The sequence below is a fragment of the Rhincodon typus genome, chromosome 9, assembly GCF_021869965.1.
Source record: "Rhincodon typus isolate 14 chromosome 9, sRhiTyp1.1, whole genome shotgun sequence".
In the NCBI taxonomy this organism is placed as follows: domain Eukaryota; kingdom Metazoa; phylum Chordata; class Chondrichthyes; order Orectolobiformes; family Rhincodontidae; genus Rhincodon; species Rhincodon typus.
Genome location: NC_063340.1, coordinates 74409260 through 74430693, shown reverse-complemented (window position 1 = coordinate 74430693; position 21434 = coordinate 74409260). Strand labels below are relative to the sequence as shown.

Genomic DNA, 21434 nt, shown 5'->3' with positions numbered 1-21434 from the left:
AGAGAGAGAAAAAGAGAGCGAGCAAGAGAGAGAGAAAAAGAGAGCGAAAAAGAGAGCGAGAAAGAGAGAGCGAGTGAGAAAGAGAGAGAGAAAAGGAAGGAGAGAGAGACAGACAGAGAGGGAGAGACAGACAGAGAGGGAGAGAGAGACAGAAAGAGAGAGAGAGACAGAAAGAGAGAGACAGACAGAAAGAGAGAGACAGACAGAAAGAGAGAGAGACAGACAGAAAGAGAGAGAGAGAGAGACAGAAAGAGAGAGACAGAGAGACAGAAAGAGAGAGAGACAGAGAGACAGAAAGAGAGAGACAGAGAGACAGAAAGAGAGAGACAGAGAGACAGACAGAAAGAAAGAGAGAGAGAGAGACAGACAGAAAGAAAGAGAGAGAGAGAGACAGAAAGAAAGACAGAGAGAGGTCAAAAGAAAAAAAGAAGCTTCAGTTTACATAGTACATTTTATTGCCATTGGAAATCCCAAATCTCTTCCATTCAAGCTGTGCCACCCACAATCCCACACATATTCAAGCATTTACCTTAATTAGAGCATGTACAAGCCGTTCCTCAACAGAACCATTCCTCCATTCATCAGTATGCATAATTTTCTTCCCACCAGTGGTATGATTCTGAAAACAACGAGCCACAGTATAGTTTATCAAGACACAGTAAATCAGCATATATCAATGACTTCTCAGGATCCATTTAAGATTGCTGCTTATGTTTAACTGGGTAAAATGAAATGTACTTAATGAAGGAACCATGGCATAACTTTTCTTTGCTCAGAAAAGCTGGAAATGTCCTGAACAAAATCTCTCCAGGGGAGAAGTGGTAAAACACAACACTGATTAGCAGTATGATATAAATTTGTACCAATGTTAGAACACGTTTAAAAACTAGCACTGTACCTACTGAATCCCATCCAAATAGATTTTTGTTCTCCAAATTTAATAATGAATTTTGACTTGCCACTGATATTATGAATCGATTTAATCATCTATTATTACCTTCAACTACCTTCAACGCCACAACTTTTTGCCCATTTATAACCATAAGCACTAACGATTAACTGCTCTATTATCATGCAGATGCTTGTCATGGTGTGTGAGAACCCATATTTCACTGGATATTTTGGTATTGTGAGAAATTCCTAAAGAATTTTAAAATGCATTTGTTATTGGTATCATAATTACTGTTAGAAACATTTTAATTATGACTTTTTACGTAAACTGGGATTCTTTGGGATAAGGTTAATTCACAATGACATATTTGCCAATGGAAGACTGGAATCAAATCAATTCTTCCTGATAAGCTCCATATTTTTACGCAGAAAGTGCTATGCTGCAATATTCCACAATGCTTTTGATTGAACATCGAGACTTGCTCTTTGTTTTAAGAGGCGGGTGGGGGGAGAACATGAATCAAATGGGGCTGGGATTTTTATTTTCGCACATTACTCCATGTAACCTAATTCACTTATTAGCTCTACTCTTGATGACCTACAACATCGCCTGGTTTCCCATTAGATTGCAGTGGCATTGGTAATGATCTTTCAGAAATCACTAGAGTCAGGGAGGGTCCCAGGGAACTGGAAAATGTCTACTTTAACACAGCTGTTTAAGACAGGAGGGAGGTAGAAGACAGAAAACTATAGGCCAGTTAACCTGTTTTTGGTTGTTAGTGAGATTTTAGAGTCCATTATTAAGGACAAGATTGCGGAGTGCGTGATAAAGTAGAGCGGAGCCAGCAAGGCATTGTCAGAGGGCGGTGGTGGGGGGGGCGGGGTGAGGTGGATTATGCATGAAAAATCTATTAGAATTCTTTGGGGAGTTAAGAAGACAAGTTAGACAAAGGACAGCCAATCGATGTGACCCATTTGGATTTCCAGAGGCCTTTGACAAAGTGCTGCACGGGAGGCTGCTAAATAAGATGAGAGCCCATTGGGTTAGGGCAAGGTACTGGCATGGATAGAGGATTAGCTGACTGGCAGAAGGGAGAGAGTAGGGATAAAGGGGTCTTTTTCAGGATGGTAGCCGGTGACTAGTGGAGTTCTGCAGGGGCCTGGGATCACATTAACAATGTGGACAAAGTAACTGAGGGCATTGCTGCTACGTTTGCAAACGACACAAAGATAAGCGGAGGGACAGTAGCACTAAGGAAGCAGGGAGTCTACAGAAGGACTTGGTTAAGTTAGGAGAGTGGGCAAAGAAGTGGCAGATGGAATACAACACGGGTAAGTGTGAGGTTATGCACTTTGGTAGGAAAAATAAATGCACAGATTATTTTCTAAATTGGGAAAGGCTTTGGAAATCTGAAGCACAAAGAGACTTGGGAGTCCTAGTTCAGGATTTTCTTGAGGTTAACACGCAGGTTCAGTTGGTGGTCAGGAAAGCAAATGCAATGTTAACATTCGTTTCAAGAGGGCTAGAATACAAGAGCAGAGATGTACTGCTGAGGCTGTATAAGGGTCTGGTCAGACTTCATTTGGAACATTGTGAACTGTTCTTGGTCCCATATCTAAGGATGCATGTGCTGGTGCAGGAGCAGGTCCAGAGGAGGTTTACAAGAATGATCCTGAGGATGACGGGTTTTTCATATAAAGAGTGGTTTAGGACTCTGGTTCTGCAATTGATCAGAGTCTAGAAGGATGAGATTGGATTGAAACTTACAGAATACTAAGAGACCTGAATAGAGTGGACGTGAAAAAGATGTTTCCACAAATAGGGGAGACCAGGACGCCAGGGCAGAACTCAGAATGAAGGGACAACCCTTTAGAACAGAGATAAGGAAGAATTTCTTCAGCCAGAGAGTAGTTAATCTATGGAACTCATTGCCACAGAGGCCGATGGAGGCCAAGTCATTGACTGTAGTTAAGACAGAGATAGACAGATTCTTGATTAGCAAGGGATAAGAATGTGGTTAAGAAACACATCGAATATGATCGAATGGTGAAGCAGACTCAATGGGCTGAATAGCCTAATTCTGTTCCTATATCTTATGGTCTTATAAATTTCCATCTGTGTAGTTAAATTCACTCATATCCTTACAACTCTCCAAGCGCCAGAGACCCGGGTTTGATTCCACCCTCGGGTGACTGTCTGTGTGGAGTTTGCACATTCTCCCCGTGTCTGCGTGGGTTTCTGCCGGGTGCTCCGGTTTCCTCCCACAGTCCAAAGATGTGCAGGTTAGGTGGTTTGGCCATGCTAAATTGCCCGTAGTGTTCAGGGATGTGTAGCTTAGGTGTGTTACGGGGAATGGGTGGGATGCTCCAAGGGTCGTTGTGGAATTGTTGGGCCGAACGGCCTGTTTCCACACTGTAGGGATTCTATGATCTTCTATGAATATGGAAATTGCACATCCCTCACTCCCTGTGACCCACCATTGATGACCATGCCATTAGCTGCTTGAGTCTTAAACTTGATTTCTCTCTGCTTCTCCATCCTCTTTTAATGACCTCATTAAAAATCATCTCTTTATCCAAGCTTTGAATGAGTCTAGTTACCTCCACATTTGGCTTTGTCAACTTGTCAGATGAAGACAAGTTCCCTTTTATATACAGCACACAACAGCAAAATATGCATCACAAATTGATGATTTTAGCAAAATAAAGCATGCTCATGGCTGCCAGTATCATTCAGTGGTCTATTTTTGACAATGAACAATTTCAATAAGTAAGTATTATTCCTGTTCAATATTCTTACCTGTGCATATTGCAATAATTTCTCTGTAGCTGCAGGATTTTTGTTCCAGATCAAATTCTCACACAGCTCCAGAAGTTCTTTGTCTATGTCATCATAGACAGGCAACTTTCCTGCATTCACAATTCCCATATCCATCCCGGCCTAAAGAGATTTATAACAAACGTTGCAGATGCAGACTGAGTAAATTACATCAGGGAATAAAGATCAACAAGCACACTAAATTACAACAGGTAAATGACTAATACGATAATCACAGTTATATTAACATTCCTTATAGTTATGTTTTACAAAAGGTCAAACTATAACCATAAATTATATTTAAATTTAACAGTTGTTGATATTACTATCCAAACTGATGGAATTGGTATATTGGAAAAAAATAATTTTCTACCTTTATAGCATGGTAAAGGAACACACTATGCATGGCTTCACGAATCATCTCCATTCCTCGAAATGAAAAGGACAAATTAGAAAGGCCTCCACTTATTCTAGCACCAGATAACTTCCTCTAGTGAAAAAAATTCAATACAACAAACAATTAGCAATAGAGGTGTGAAGACAGGTAATAATTAGAATGAAAAGATAACACTTAGAGCATACTATTTATGAGTCTTGAGTGCTTTACACTAGATAAAATGTAGGCATACACTTTCTAATTAGAGATTTATTTCAACCAACCACACATCATAAAACTAAGTCATCTCCTGGCTTTTTTTTCATATATATTTGAATACAATTAAATAATTAGTTCACAACACTTGTCTGTGTCATTACCTTTAATGTTTAAGTATTTAGCATCCCATTAACAGAATTAGATATGAACAACAAGGAATAACACTCAGGAGTTGCTCCAGGCTAGAAGTCCCAAATGCTCCAAATGTGTCATAAGAAGTCAGAATAGGTTGATTAAAAATACCTATATTAATAATGGGGCTCTTGTGGTATAGTAATAGTGTTCCTCTGGGCCAGACATCTGGGTTCAAGGCCCACCTGCCCTGGAAGTGTGTCATAACATATCTGAACAGACTGACTTAAAATAACTATATTCACCTCTTGTGGTGCAGTGGTAGTGTGCCCATCTCTGGGTCGAAAGATTCACTTTCAAGTCCAGACATATATCATAATACATCTGAAAAGATTGATTAAAAAAAATCTACACAATGAAGCCCATCTTTGAGGAAGTAGTGGGGTAGCAGTAATGTCACTGGACTAGCAATCTAGAGGGCCAAGCTGATGTTCCGGACATTAGTTCAAATTGCCTCATGGCAGGTTGTGAAACTTGAATCCAATTTTTAAAAAAACTAGCCTAATGGTGAGCACTGTTGACTGGTATAAAACTGATCTGGTCCACTAACATGTTTTTAAAGGTCTCTTTCGGCGCAATGCCAATGTCACTACCTCTGGGCCAGGAGACATGGATTCAAGGCCCACCTCCTCCAGATGTGTGTCACAGCATATCTGAACAGGTTGATTAAAAATATCTACATTGAGGACGGAAGGGTACCTGTAGTGCAACGGTAGTCTATCTTTGAGGCAGAAGGTCCACATTCAAGTACCATCTGCATCAGAGGTGTGTCATAATATGTCTGAACATATTGATTAAAATAATTATATTGGGAACAGCAATATGATGTGACAGAGTGGATGGTGTAACATCAAGGTCAAATATAATCAGCTTGTTCAGAGATTAAAAAGAATGGTTTGCACAAGTTAGCAGTCTTCATGAGGAATAAAAAGTGAGACAGTAAACATTGGGATTAAGATTAAAATGGGATAATTAGTCAAACCAAAACAATTACTTGGTACATCTCATTCGCTAAACACAGGCACAAAGACCATGACCTAAGCCGTGTTGCCATGCACATTGAAATAGTTACTTCTTAGTATTAAGATCAGATTAACTACTTGATTTCAACAAAGTCAACAAAAGGTGAAGTTTTCCTTCAATGACCGTTATGAAGATGACCCCTCAAACATTTGTTAGCGTCCAAAAAGTTAGTTCAAATTAACGGAACTAACCCATTCTTATCACTGAAATAATGATCAGACAGTAGCAAAGATGTAACCTAGTTTTCACTGGGTAGAGGGATGTTAAAATCACCCCATAAAGGGGGCTGCTCTGTCCTGAATAGTGTCAAGTTTCTTGAGTGCTGTTGGAGCTGCACTCAACCAGGCAAACAGATAGTAATCCAAAGTTCTAACTTGTAACTTATACATGATAGACAAACACTGGGGAGTCAGGAGGCGAGTTATTTTCTGCATAATTGCTGACCACTGATCTGCTCCTGTATCTACAGTATTTATATGGCTGGTCTATTCAATTTAATTAGGTTTCTTTTAGCAAATGTTGAAGTGCATTTGTAAACTCCGGTAATTGTGATGATACTATGGCTTTAAGAGGTGTATTTTGTCCTTTTTTTTTTAAAATGAAGAGAGGTTGAGACAGAGGTACTGAGCAGGCTGTTCAAAGCCAATAAACTAAGTGGATTGAGAAGCCTTGGGGATTTTTTTTTTCAAATGTTTGAACAATAGAAAGGCCAAATGGTTGGGGTCAAGCTCCCACAGGACCAGGATTTTTAGTTTAGCTTTCAGTAGCAGTTGCTGGGGTCACATCACAGAATCCCTATGGTGTGGAAACAGGCCCTTTAGCCCAACAAGTCCACACTGACCGTCAAAACATCCCACCCAGACCCATCCCCCTCTAACCCACCTAATCAACACACCTCTGAACACTATGGGCAACTTAGCATGGCCAATCCATACAGCCTGAACATCTTTGGACCGTGGGAGGAAACCAGAGCAACCCCACACAGACACGGGAGAATGTGCAAACGCCACACAGACAGTCGCCCGAGGGTGGAATTGAACCCAGGTCCCTGGTGCTGTAAGGCAGCAGTGCTAACCACTGAGCCACTGTGCCGTCCCATTGAGAAGCTGAGTCATCCATTGTAACCCCAGCCAATGCAGGAATTAACCCACGCTGTTGCTGTCACTCTGCATTGCAAATCTGCCATCCAGTCAGCTAAGCTAACTGACCCCTCTTGAAGCTGGATGTGGAAGCTCTTTTTCCTCTCTCTGCTACAGCTAAAAAGCTGGGGTTCTATTTCCTGCTGCTGAAATAGACAATCTAAATGCGTTTGCTAAAGGTGTGCTTGAGGAAGGGTCACTGGACCTGAAACTTCAGCTTGGTTTCTCTCCACAGATGCTGCCTGACCTGCTGAGCTTTTCTAGCAATTTCTGTTTTTGTGTGCTTATGGAAGTTACTGTATTGAAACAGTTAATGAGTTGTTTATTATTTTGTTAAGTATTTTGACAGAGTTAAAGTTAAGCCCATTATTTTACTTTATTTTGTCTGTATTTTACTTGTAGCATATGAATAAAGTGAGTTCTGCTTCAAGCCTGATAGTTTGACCAATCAAATTGCATCTGGAATGCAATACACTTGCCTTTAAAAGTTAGGATCAAGGCTATCTCATTGACATGTTTTGAGGGGGTTTGGTCTGGTCCATAACATAATTTATGATCCAGATTTGCTTTGTCAGGATTCATTGTCTAAACACTGGCTATTGTACATTTTATGAACAGCTTCATTCACATACTGACCTTTTTTTGAAATCAGACCATTACCTTTTCCTGCTGTAAAGGCAGAGATAAAGCACCTATTCAACAGTTCAATTTTGTTATACTCTGATCTCAGCTGCTTGCTGTAATTTTTAAGTACTTGATAATGTACACTTACCTTTATAATTGAAGTAGCCTTGATAAAGTTTTCAGCATACAGACTATGCTCCTCCATTCCAGTTCCAATTGTCAGTATATTTGGATCAAATATTATATCATTTGGATTAAATTTCACCCTGTTCACAAGCAGGGCATAGGCTCTCGTACATATTTCCACTTTATCTTTAATCTCAGTTGCCTAATGAGGGAACACAAACCGTACTTAAGATTTCTTTCTGTTTAATCTCTAACTATTCAGCTGTCAACTGACATATATTAACTTGCAATAGTTCATTTATTGGAGTATAATTTCTGAACATGATTACACTGTACCCTTCAAGTTACAACTTGAGAAACTGAGACCATTTTGTTTATAAATGTGTGACAGCTTGTGTCAAAATGCTAGCTTGCAATTCATACATGACAAACTTATCGTTCAAAATTACCAACAGCTGCCTCAAATATACAGTCACTTCTGCACAATGTCTTGGACCACTTCACATTAAGAGACTATAAAAAACAATTGGAATCCCAAAGAACTTCTCTTGGATTTCTGCCTGTAATACTACATATGTCATGTTACAGATAGATTGATGTGAGACATGCTGAATTAAAACATTGACAGCACTAAATTTTCAGAGACGGTGCATTATCTTTGCATACAGTTGAGGACAGAAACCAATGGCCTGTAAACTCTAGATCCTCTGAGAAACTGCACACTCAAAAGCAAGCTCCCATACCTGCCCATCCCTAACCCTGACGGCACAATGTTCCCACTGAATTTCACCACAGTGCAAAATCTTCACTTAAAGTGGCGGTTGTATTCCTGAAAATCATGACTTGAAGTGAATCACATTTTCATATTAAAACCAATGTAAAAGCTGTAATTGGGTTCTATTGGACCTTTCATATATTTTTAAAAAAAGTATTTTGTTTTTAAGTTGAAATAAATTGACAAATGAAATATGTATTTTAACTGAATAAAGTTAAAAATATAAAGAATGTAAATTTATATTTCCAGTACTTCCCTCTTGCAGCCAATCCTGCTTTTCAACATATCATCAAGCTGCATATTATCACCAATTCCCCCCTACCCTGGTCCCGGTCTCTTCCTCGACCTGACTCTCCAATCTGCAGCCTGTCTCTGTCCTCATCCCTCTGACTGTGAGCATGAGCTCTGGAGATTAGAGGGGAGAGGTAGGAGGAGCAGTTTTGACAGTAATTTTCTAAAAAAAAAAATGGATTGCATGAAGTCCAGTTGTATACTTTTACAAACCAGGATCTCGGCCTTCCAATCAGATCTGAATCTTGAATGGAATACATATTTGAGAGACAAAGGCAAGAGGGTGAATCAGGGAGTGAGAAGTTCATCATGAGAAGATGATCACAAGGTAGAGAGTCAGGGACTGGGAAAGGTCACAAGTTGGAAGGTCAAGGTTGGAGAGATAGGCTGGGGAGGGGCCACAAGTTGAACCTAAGAACTAGGAGCAAGAGGCAGCCAACAAGCCCTTCGAGCCCACTCTGCCATTCAGTAAGATCGTGGCTGATCTCTTCACGGCCCCAGCTCCACTTACCCACAATCCCACCATAACGCTAAATTCCTTTATTGTTCAAAAAATTATCTTAGCTGTAAAAACATTCAATGAGAACTACTTCACCGGGTAGGAAATTCCACAGATTCACAACCCTTTGGGTGAAGAATTTGAATGGTCAGAAATGGGGAGGGGCTGAAGACGCCACAAGTTGAAGGATCAGGGACGAGCAAAAGATGCTCATTGATGGGTCAGGCATGTGGACAGTTTAGAGATTTATTCACAGGGAGAAGGACGAAGAATGGAGAAAGGCTAAGTCAAAGGGTCAGAAATTTGGAGGGACTAAAGAGGCCTCAAGTCAGAGGGTCAGGGACAGGAGGAAGCCACAAGCAGGTGGATTAGGCATGGGGAGAAACCTCAAGTCACAGGGTTGGGAACAGGGAGAGATTTGTAGAACAAGCTGCTCCAATGTAACACCAATTGGGCTGCATGGCATTTGTTCGACTGGTGGGAAACAATGTTGAAATGAATCTTGCGATGTCAGACCCCATTAAAGGGAAACAATGCCAATTGGGTCAGTGTTAAACGAATTTACTGTGCGCAGTTTGATATGGTAATGCATTTTGCCACTAGGTGTCATCATCCTCCTGAGCATAAACTTCATGGGCAGAATTTTAAGGTCCCCTAATGTAGGGCTTGCAATATAGAGATCCCAAAATATTCCACAGGTAGCCCTCATGCCACCCTCCATCTGACTTCAATTATGTGAAGCTGGTACTTAAGAGGCCAATTAATGGGCCACCTGCCTGACCTCAATTTTGAGGCTCGTGGGCGTGGTCAGGGAGATAGATGGAAATCTGGCAGGTCACCCAGTTGAAGCCTTGGGTGGGAAGGGGGTGAGAGCCTCCCGCATTGACTCCCTTTCCAGATAGACTCCCTTTCCCATCAAGGTCTGCCCTAGCCGGGTGCAACAATTTAAGCATGCTCTTGTCAATACAGGTAGTTCTGCTATAATGCGTGTTTTGATAACGCGAATTGGCTGTAACGCGATTGATGAATAGTGGACACTATCTGGAGAACGCAAACTTTCTGCTCTACAGGTATAATAATGTTCTGTAGCGATTTCCCTATAGCGTGATTTTCTATAGTGCCAGGTCACGCAGGAATGCGACTGTTGCGTTATAGGAGAACTACCTGTATATATCAACCCTCACTCCCCTTTGCTTCTATTCCCATCTCTGTCGAGAGACCTTCATGTTTGCCATCAACCTGGCACTAAGACTTGGAATCATAGAATCAAATACAGAGTTTCTGGCCAATCACACTGGCTGGCAGCTCCCTGAAGGTGACACTACCTCCCGAGTGAGGGGCAGGAGTCTTGTTTCCAGCCAATTAATGCTCCATCACCCATAAACATCTGTTTCATATTCCAATAATAGATGTTGCGCCAACTTCAGGAGGCGGAACATAATTTCACCACTCTCTTTTCTCCTACTTTAATTTCTTGAATCCTGAACTGAGATCCTGATAAATGATTACCATCATATTTCTCTTGGAACCATTGTGCAGGTTGATAAATTGCAATAAAATATTCATTAACTTCTTGCTCTCCGATTAGAAAATAAAAGTAAAACTAAATGATAAAACTAACTGAAAAAATGTAATTTAATAAGATCAAGTTAAATCTAAGAATTGCTGAAGAATGCAAGGAAATTATAACTACATGTTGCTGTTTAATTCAACTCTCTTACCTGACCTTTCTCATCAAATGCCATTATTACAACAGCAGCCCCAAAGCGTTTAATGATGTGTGCTTTTTCCAGAAAGTTTTCCTCACCGTCCTTCAAACTGATGCTATTTACAACACATTTGCCCTGGCAGCACTTCAACCCCGCTTCAATCACAGCGAAATTGGAAGAATCAATGCACAATGGAACCTTTGACAGAAAAGCATACATGTACTTCCTGTTAGCCTAAGTTGTTTAACAGGCATAGAATAGTTACAGCACAGGAGGAGGCCACTCGCCTTATTGTGCTCATACTGGCTTCCAACAACTGCAACTCACCTAGTCCCACACACCTGCCTTTTCCCTGCTGCTCCGTAACCATGCAATTTGTTTCTCTTCAGATAATTACCCAAACTACTCTTGAAAGCCACAAATGAATCTGTCTGCATCATGTTTTCATGCAGTACATTCCAGATCCTAACCACTTGCTACAGCTTGGAGAAGATTATTCTCATATCATCATTGTTTGTTTTGCCAATTACCTTAAATCTGTGTCCCATGGTTTTCAATCCGTCAACTGATGGGAACAGTTTTGCCCGATCATGTCTGTTCTGACCGGTCTTAAGTTTGAATATGTCTACCAAAATTCCTCTCCATTTTCCCCTTGTCCAGTTCGCCAACCTCTCCCATCTATTCTTGTAATCGGAATTCTTCATCCCTGGAATCATTCTCATAAATCTGTTCACTGTCTCTAATGCCTTCACATCCTTCCAAAGTGTGGTGTTCCAGAACTGGATGTAATACTCCACCCAAGCCTGAATCAATGTTTTATATAGGTTTATCATAACTGCCTTGTTTTTGTATTCTATCCCCTTATTAATTAAACCAAGGATGCCCTACGCTTTATGAACAGCTTTCTCAGCTGGTCCTCCCACCTTCAATTATTTGTGCACATATACTCCAGGTCTCTCTGCTTTTGCACCCCTTTTGAATTGCATCCTTTATTTTATGTTGCTTATTCTTGTTCTTCCTACCAAAATGAATCACTTCATACTTCCCTAAAATTTAATTTTATCTGCCAAATGTCTACCCATTTCACTGTCTTTTGTGATATTTTTAATCAATCTGTTCAGAAATGCTCTGGAACAGGCAGAACTTGAACTCTGGCATTTTGATTCAGAGGTAGGGACAATAACATAGCGCCACAAGAGTCTTCATCATTTTAAGTATCAACAATAGTAAGATTAAGCTCATGGAAACAACATGGTCAATTAACATTTATTAACACAACTGAAATAGAGATTCTGGTCAAACACGTGTCTTTCATTATTTTCCTGCTCAGTTGGATTTTTAAGAGTAATAATTGCTTTTAGGCGATTTTGTACGAACCTTGGCAATATCTGGTTCTGTTGCTACAAGGTTGCAGAATCTGATCATAGCACTCTTGCCATCTAACATTCCATCATCCATGTTGATGTCCAGGATTTGGGCTCCCATTTTTACTTGTGATTTTGCTACATTCAAGGCTTCCTACAATTAGGATCAAATGACAGTTAAGTAACTACTACTTAGTCTTTAATGTTATATACAAAATAACATGTCAACCCACTATCCATCTTCAATCATCCATGAAGTGTTGGTAATTTAGTTCTATAAAAAGTGGCACATTTTCTTTGTAAGTGCCACAGACTTTACTACATGGCTTTAAAAAAAAAATCCTTTAATTAAGATTTGCAATTTAAATCATTACTATTTTTCTGACTGTATTCTTCAGATGCAGTCACAATGCCATTTTTGCTCAATGTTAGGAGCACAATGTTAGGAAAGCTGTAGCGTAATTCCAATATCAGGTCCAGTGCGAGCACTAAAGCTACGTATAAGATGTATCCCAATTTGTATATTTGTCCACTGACTACCAGAAGTAAACAGGTACAATAAGATCTTCCTCCTACTCCTTCTGGGATGTGCAGGTATAACAGTAATCCATGTATCAGACTAAAATGAGATTTAAGCAAATTCATCCTTTTCCTTTGCATTGCAACGTTGATGTTCAAGCACCTGACCTTTTTCAGTTTGAGGCACTATGGATTTATAGAAACTGAATTAAGTACTTAAACAACACACATTTACAGCAATGAAAGTTAAGATGCACTTTACCTCATAATTACCTGCCATTATAAGTTTAGCAAAATTTCTAGATCCTGCTACATTGCAACGTTCTCCAATATTGACAAAGTTGGTATAAGGTCCAACTTTAAAAGGTTCAAGACCTAAAAAAGAAGACATCATAAAACAAATTTAAGATGCTTGCTAAATGTAAGGAGGGGCACAACAGAGTGAAGCAAGCAGAATAAGATAGAAATAGTATTACATCAATTTTTCTATGTAATATCTAATTCATGGCTACTGTTGTGCACTGCAACATGAATCAAATGCACCGCAAAATTAAATATATTTGCTTCATAACTACTAACATTGAAGCAATACATTAGATCAACTTATTGGGACCCCTACATAAAGTAGACCCGGGGTGCTCTTGTGGTGCAGTGGTAGTGTCTCTACCTTTGGACCAGAGGAGGCAAGGTTCAAGTCCCACCTACTCCAGAGGTGTATAACAATATCTCTCAACAGGTTGTTTAGAAAAATAGGTTAAAATAAAACAAAGCAGACCCAGGGGGGCTTCTGTGGTAAGTATTTTTTAAATTCATCTTGTGAAACATGGGCGTGGGTGGCTGGCCAGCATTTATTGCTCATCCCTTGTTGACCGTTGAGAAGGTGGTGGCAAGCTGCCTTCTTGAACTGCTGCAGTCCACGTGCTATTGGTTGACCTACAATGCCCTTAAGCAAGGCAATTCCAGGATTTTGACCCAGCAACAGTAAAGCAACATGGAAATAATTCCAAGTCAGAATGGTGAGCAGCTTTGGAGTGAACTTTCAGGTAGTGATGTTGTCATGTAACTGCTGCTCTTGTCCTTCTAGGTGGAAGTGGTTGTGGATTTGGATGGTGCTGTCTAAGGAGCTTTGGTAAATTTCTGCAGTGCATACAAACTGCTGCTTTGTCCTGGATGATGTCAAGCTTCTTCATGTTGTCGGAGCTGCACCCTTCCAAGCAAGTGGGGAGTATTCCACCACACTCCTGACTTGTGTCTTGGAGATGGCAAACAGGCTCTTGGGTGTCAAGTGGTGAGTTACTTGTCACAGTATTCCTAGCCTCTGACCTGCTCTTGTAGCCACTGTGTTTATGTGGTGAGTCCAGTTGAATTTCTGTTCAACGGTAACCCCGAGGATGTTGATAGTAGTAATTCATTGTCAAGGAGAAGTGATCAGATTGTCTCTTTTTGGATGTTATGGACCAGATCAAAGCCCCTCAAAATATAACAAGGAGATAGCCTAGCCATAACATTTATCTTATTTTACAGGCAAGTGTAAGGTGGTGCGTTCCAGATGTGATTCAACTGGTCACACCACAATGCTTAAAGCAATGCTTAAAGCAATACACAAGTTATTCTTACACTACATTTAAAATACAAATAAAAGAAAGAAGAATTGGCATAACTTTAACTCTATTAGAAAACTTAACAGAATATTAGATTATTTAACTATGAAATAGCAATTGTTCCAATACAGTAACATCCCATAAACAAATCCTTGGCATAGGCAAATGCAGTGAAATATCAGTGTTTCTTCTGTCTAGGAGAAAAGAACACCAAGAGAAAATTTTGGCTGAGAGAGATGTACGACAGCTTCTACAGCTTACTTTGAAATCCCAACAACTGAAAGCTAAACTAAAACCCTGGTTCTGTGGGAGCCTGATTCTACCCACTCATACTGCATCCATTTAAAACTTTCCATTTAAAACAAAATTGAGGGCTTCATAAACTCTTTAGTTTATTGGCTTAGAAGAGACAACTCACGACCTCTGGCTCAAAACCTCTCTTCAAAAATAAAAGAACCAGGACAAAATACACCTCTTAAAGCCACAATATCGTTACATGAAGATGGTCATTGCCTGGCATTTTTGTGGCATGAATGTTACTTACCACTTGGCCAGCCCAAACCTGGATATTGTCCAGATCTTGTTGCATTGAACGTGGACAGTTTTAGTATCTGAGGAATCACGAATGGTGCTGAACAATGTTTAATCATTGGCAAACATTCCCACTTCTGATCTTATGGTGGAGGCAAGGTCATTGATGAAGCTGCTGAAGACGGTCGGGCCTAGGACATTAACCCGAGTCATAGGGTCATACTGCATGGAAACAGATCCTTTGGTCCAACACATTCATGCCGACCAAGTTATCCAAATTAAACTAATCCCACTTGCCAGCATTTAACCCATATCCATCTAAATCTTCCCTATTCATGTCTTTTAAATATTGTTACTGTACTTGCATCTACCACTTCGTCTGGCAGTTGATTCCACGTATGAACCACCCTCTATGTGGAAAAAGTTGTCCCTCCGGTCCCTTTACTATCTTTCTTCTCTCACCTTAAAAATATGCCCCATAGTTTTGAACTCCCCTACCCTAAGCGGAGTTACTATTCACCTTATCTATGCCGCTCATGATTTCATAAATCTCTATAAAGGTCACCCTTCAACCTCCTATGCTCCAGTGAAACTGGTCCCAGCTTATCCAGCCTCTCCTTATATATCAAACCCTCTCGTCCTGGTAACATCCTTGTAAATGTTTTCTGTACCTTCTCCAATTTAATAATATCCTTCCTGTAGCAGGGTGATCAGAACTGTACACAGTACTCCAAAAGTGCCCTCACCAACATCCTGTGCAACCACAACATGACATCCCAACTCCTATTCTCAATGGTCTGAGGATTGAAGGCGAGCATGCCCAAATGTCTTCTTTACCACCATACGTATGACACAACTTTCAAAGAACTATGTACCTGAACCCCTAGGTCTCTCCGTTTGACAATACTCCCCAAGGCCCTATCATTAACTGTGTAAGTCCTGCCTTTGTTAATCTTACCAAAATGTAAGACCTAGACCTCGCATTTATCCAAATTAAACCCCATCAGCCACTCCTCAGCCCATTGATCAAGATCTCTCTGCAATCTTTGATAACCTTCTTCAGTGTCCACTGTACCACCAACTTTGGTGTCATCTGCGATCTTGCAAACCACGTTTCCTAAATTCTCATCCAAATTGTTTTATATAAGTGATAAACAACAATGGACTCAGCACTGACCCCTGTGGAATGTCGCTGGTCACAGGTCTCCATTCCAAAAAAAAACTCTAAAACACAACCCTTTTTGTTTCCTACTGTCAAGGAATTTTGTATCCAACTGGCAAATTCTCCCTGAATCCCATGTGATCTAACTTTACTAACCAGTCTACCATGTGGAACCTTGTCAAATACTTTACTAAAGTCCACATGGACAATGTCAACAGCTCTGCCCTCATCTATCTTCTTGGTCATGTGCTCAAAAAATGTAACCAAGTCTGTAAGATGCAATTTCCCATGCACAGAGCCATGCTGACTATCCCTAATCAGTCCTTGCCTCTCCAAATGCAAGTAAATCCTATCCCTCAGAATCCCCTCAAACAACTTACCCAATACTGATGTTAGATTCACCTTGTCTGTAGCTCCCAGGCTTCTCCTTGCAGCCTTTCTTAAGTAAGGGCACAATATTAACCACCCTCCAGTCCTTTGGCACCTCACCCATGGCTGTAGATGATACACATCTCTTGAAGAGTATAAGGGCAGTAGGGGCATTCTTACGAGGGAAATCAGGAGGGCAAAAAGGGGAAAATGAGATAGTCTGGTAGATAAGCTTAAGGATAATCCAAAGAGATTCCACAAATACATTAAGAGCAAATAGGGAGAGAATACAGCCCCTTAAAGATCAATGAGGTAGTGCACGTGTGGAACCACAGGAGAAGTAAGAGATGCTCACTGAATAATTTGTCTCAGTACTTACTATGGAGAAATACATGGAGGCTACAAAACCCAGGGAAATAAATGCTAATGTCTTGAAAACAGTCCACTTTACAGAAGGGGAAGTTCTGGAGCTCTTTTAAAAAAAAAGTATATGAATCTCTGGCACCTGATCAGATGTATCCCAGGACATTGTGGGTGTGTCAGGTATGACTCCAACCAGCGGAGAGAATGCCCCCTGACACCCTTTGGTACCAGTTTTGCTAGGGCTCCTGGATGCAATGCTCAGTTGAATGCAGCCTTCACATCACTCTCACCTCACCTCTGGAATTCAGCTCCCTTGACCATGTTTGAACCAAGGTTGTAATTAGGTCAGGAGCTGAGTGGCCCTGGCAAAACCCAAACTGGACATCACTGAGCAGGTGCTTTTTGATCGCACTGGTGATGACACTTTCTATCACGTTACTGACGATCAACAGTAGACTGATGGGATGGTAATTGGTCAGGTTGGATTTGTGCTTTTGTTTTGAGTACAGGACATACCTAGGAAATTTTCCGCATTGTTGGCGCAAGTGTTGTAACTGTACTGGAACAGCATGGCTAGAGGAACAGCAAGTTCTGGAGCAAGTCTTCAGGACCATTGCCAGAATTTGCCAGGGCCTACAGCCTTGGTTGTATCCAGTGCCTCCAACTGTTTCTTGATAGCACGTGGAGTGAATCGACTGGCCGAAGACTGGTATCTGTAATGCTGAGACCAGTGGAGGAGGCTGAGATGGATCATCCATTTGGCACTTCTTGCTAAAGACTGAAGTGTCCCTAACTCTGAACTAGGAGGCCTGGGTTCAAATCCCAACTGCTCCAGAGGTGTGTAATTACATCTTTGAACAGGCTGATTAGAGAATAAAGCAGACCCAGGGATAAGTCTGCAGAACTGTGTGTCCTGGGTTGAGGCTAGCCTATCTACACCACAACTAGTGGCTCTATTTTTGTATTCAACAATAAAGAGGAAACAAATATTCCTTTCCAGTCGGCAGTCGATTTCCTGAGTTATTACACCCATTTGTCCAGACCCCCGCCTCCAATCTTATCTGGGACTGGAAAATTCAGACCATTATTTGAGCAATTTTGATGACGTCATCAACTAATAATTAACTAGTGTCAGTACCTTAAGGCAAACCTATCTTCAAAAACGAAACAGAGTAAAAACTTTACGTTTTCCAAACTGATCTAGTTTTTCAATCAACCAAAGACAAAAGTTGGCTCCAGTGTGTACCTGACCCTCCAGATGAACTACAATTGAATGGAACACAGGTTTGTTAGTATTTATATATAAGCATACCAACCTGGTTGTCTATTTACCTGACAGTAACAGGAAGTCTCCAAAAACAGATGGAGGAGGAATTCTAGGTCTACATTTTTGGACTGCTTCTGCTATTGCCCTAAAATAAGATGCAAAACGTTAATTAAATAAGAATAATCTGTAACTGTGTAGTATTTACAGCAAAGAAATGGGTAATTTGGCTAGTATTTATGCTCCACGCAAGCCTCCTCCCATGTTTATTGCCGAATCCTATTCGGATTTTTAAAAATTTCTTTCCCCATCTGGCTTCCCTTCAAATACATCCAATACATTCTCCTCAATTACTCCTTATGGTAGTGAGATCAACATTTCAGTCATTCCATGGGTAAAGAAATTTCTTCTGAATTTCCTATTGGATTTGGTTAGCAATGATCTTATATTTATGACCTCGAGCTCTGAGTTTGCCCTGCAGGTGAAAGTATTTACTCCACATATCCTTTCTCAAACCCTTACAGAATCGTAAATATTTTTATCAGGTTACTTCTATTTTCTTTTTTCTTGAAAAGAGAGCCCAAAGCTGATTAAATATATCTTTTTTGCACCTGCTCCGATGCCTTTTTTTTTCAAGCGATCAGAACTGTTCCTAGTACTCAAAGTCTGGTCTAACCAAAGCTTCAAATAAATTTGACATAATCTCTTGTTGCTTAATTACACTCCAAGAGCTGAAATCTAGCACTTTGCTAGCTATTTTTAAGAGCCTCATCACACAGTGTCACTAATTGTAGTATTTATGCAATTGTATCTTCAAAACCCTCTGCTCCTCTACCCAATTTAGATACATTTTCCAAAGTATATGGACTCCTCACTACTTCCACCAAAATGTACCAGCAGTTGCCATTCTTCCATTTGTGACAGAAATGCATTCACAGAACTTTGGTGAGGTCATATAAGATCACCTGTTACAATCTCCTTATTGACTGAACAAGCTAATTCTGGAAAGGCAAAGTCTGCGTCAAGTGTTACATATGAAATTGTTTCTTTGTCTGAATAATCTCTGCTGATGCTTTGTTTGCAGGGTTGGAGTCTACTTTGCAGCAACTGAAACCACATGCCACGTGGAGTTTTCTGCCCACAACATGCATTGCCATTAGTATTGACTGTTCGCTCATCTCACTTGTTATGATTGATGTGGAGGGTTTCCATGTTTCTTTTGGCAGTATACTTGAATCTGAGCTTTGTGTCCCCTGCTGGTCTCTTGGCAGGGGCTAGATCTCTTTATAGCAAATCTTTAGGGAAGTAGTTACCTCCCATCCTGTCACACAAGCCTAACCCAATGAAGCCTTCTTTGCTTGACTAGTGCAAGCAAATATAGCACCTCACACAAGCTTACCATGCACCAGCTTGTTGAAGGTATTTTGAAAGTCCAAATAAGATGCCTACCTCATAACATCTATTTACCTTTTCTGTTTTTCTTCAAATAATTCACTAAGTTTGGTCAAGCATGACTTCTTTTGAAACCTGTACGAACAATCTTTTGACATTTTCAGTGTCTTGATATTTTCTAATCAAGAAGGATTCCACTTTTTTGATTCGATTTGATTTATTACTCTAACGTGTACCAAGGTACAGTGAAAAGTATTGTCTTATGTGCTTTACAGGCAGCTTGTACGATACAAGTACATCAAGGCAACAGAACAGAGTGCAGGATACAACGTTACAGCTACCGAGAAGATGGAGAGGGAGAGATCAACATTAGCATTAAAGAGGTCCATTCAAAAATCTAAAAACAGCGGGGAAGAAGCTGTTCTTGAATCTGTTTGTATGTGTATATAAACTTTTATATCTTAGGCCCAACGGAAGAGGATGAAAGAGAGTATAACTGGGGTGGGAGGGTTCTTTTATTTTGTTGATTGCTTTCCTGATGCAGTGGGATTTATAGACAAAGTCAATGGATGGGAGGTTGGTTTGCGTGATGGACTGGTTATGTTCACAACTCTCTATTGTTTCTTTTGGGCTTGGGACGAGCAGGTGCCAAACCACGCTGTGACACATCCAGAGAAGATGTTTTCTCTGTGATACGTCAATACAAATTTGTAAGTGTCTTTATGGACATGCAGAATTTCCTTAGTCTCCTGATGAAATAGAGGCGTTGTTGTGCTTTTTTGACCGTAGTGACAACAAGGGTGGACCAGGACAGTTTATTGGTGATGATCACTCTCAGGAACGTGATGTTGTCGATCATCTCCGCCTCAGTACCACTGGTCCAGACAGGGGCATGGATTTGTTCAAGTTCCCTTTTTAAATATAGCATTCAGATGATCAGCAAGACCTCTCATTTCCAATGAATTTCCCTTTTCTAATGAATTTTATATTTGTGCAATATTGCCTATGTTATCTCTTTGCTGACTTATTTTAATGCACACAAATGCATTTCACCCACCTTTAAGTATGATGAATATACCAATTATCTCTCCTATTTCTATCTTAGATGGATTCATATATTTTTGAGATCCTCTTCTAATTTCATGCCCACCAAATACTGAAACAAGTAATTATGTCATTTTTCTGCCCATTACATGCTTAAAACCAATATACAGATGTAATGAAGGTGAAATGAAGTTACTTAAACCTTCAAAGGAGAGGGAAATAGCAAGATGTATTTTTCTTGCACTACTCAGACTTAAAACCTCCCTGCAAATAAAATGTCGCAAATGAGCAAAAGGCAGGTAGATTGTATCCAGGTCTAGATTCTTAAAAAGACATTTTAATCTGCCATGTGAGAAAGCACTGGTCATATTGCTGTTCAGCAATCCAAGACCAGAAATGGACTTGTGGAAAATCTGTGATATTGACTTTCGCTGAATCAACCTGCGAACTTAGTCACACTATTTACGTACTACACAGCTATCACAGAAATGAATTACAAAACAAACTGTTCCATAACAACTGTATTGGCTATCCAAATAAGCATCTCATTTAGTGCAACTTGTCCTCTTTCTCTCTGTAACCCTACACACTGTTCCTTTTCAAGTAACCATGTAATTTCTTTTGATGGCCTCAACTGAGTCTGACTCCACTACATGATCCTAAGCACACATTGTCCACATTTCTAGATTCCATTTTTGCCCCACAGATATCTTCATAGCAGTTGACTAAATAAAAATGTTTCCACATAGAGAAACTTATATTGCATCCCTAAGCACTTCAGGATCATGCATTTAAACTATTTTCAGCAAACTAAACAATTCAGCAATTACCGGATGTGAGCTGGAGTTGTCCCACAGCACCCTCCAACAATGTTCACTAGCCCATCCATGGCGAATTCCTGCAAAATCAGATAGGTAATGAGAGAGTAGGCAAAGATCTGACAATTGGAGTACAAAATAGGAAAGTGTTAAATTGTCAATTTTGGCAGAAAGAACAAAAAAAAACAAGAGTTCTCAGATGCAGAGAGATCTGAGTGACTGAAATAACTGCACAGAGGCCAGTGCCCCGTCACCAAGTCACCCTTTATTCACTAGAGGACAGTACACTGGTTGCGGCTAGCCAACTTGGAGTCAGTCCCTTCAA

At 40.3% G+C, this 21434-nt stretch overlaps 1 protein-coding gene across 2 annotated transcripts in view; it reads right to left on the bottom strand.

The window, feature by feature from the left end:
• Positions 1-21189, bottom strand: part of mtr (5-methyltetrahydrofolate-homocysteine methyltransferase) — a 60739-nt gene extending 39550 nt beyond the window's left edge. The window contains exons 1-9 of one of the 2 annotated variants that reach the window (XM_048600766.1): positions 21122-21189; positions 17924-18003; positions 12828-12940; positions 12060-12200; positions 10695-10880; positions 7431-7610; positions 4083-4199; positions 3692-3832; positions 530-619 (exon numbers count right to left, since the gene is read on the bottom strand). In XM_048600766.1, coding sequence (XP_048456723.1) covers positions 530-619; positions 3692-3832; positions 4083-4199; positions 7431-7610; positions 10695-10880; positions 12060-12200; positions 12828-12940; positions 17924-18003; positions 21122-21180 — 1107 coding nt within the window. In that variant the 5' untranslated portion in view covers positions 21181-21189. Of the gene's footprint in view, positions 1-529; positions 620-3691; positions 3833-4082; positions 4200-7430; positions 7611-10694; positions 10881-12059; positions 12201-12827; positions 12943-17923; positions 18004-21121 lie in introns of those variants that run through there. The other variant, XM_048600765.1, reaches the window with a different exon arrangement.
• Between the last annotated feature and the right edge of the window lie 245 nt (positions 21190-21434).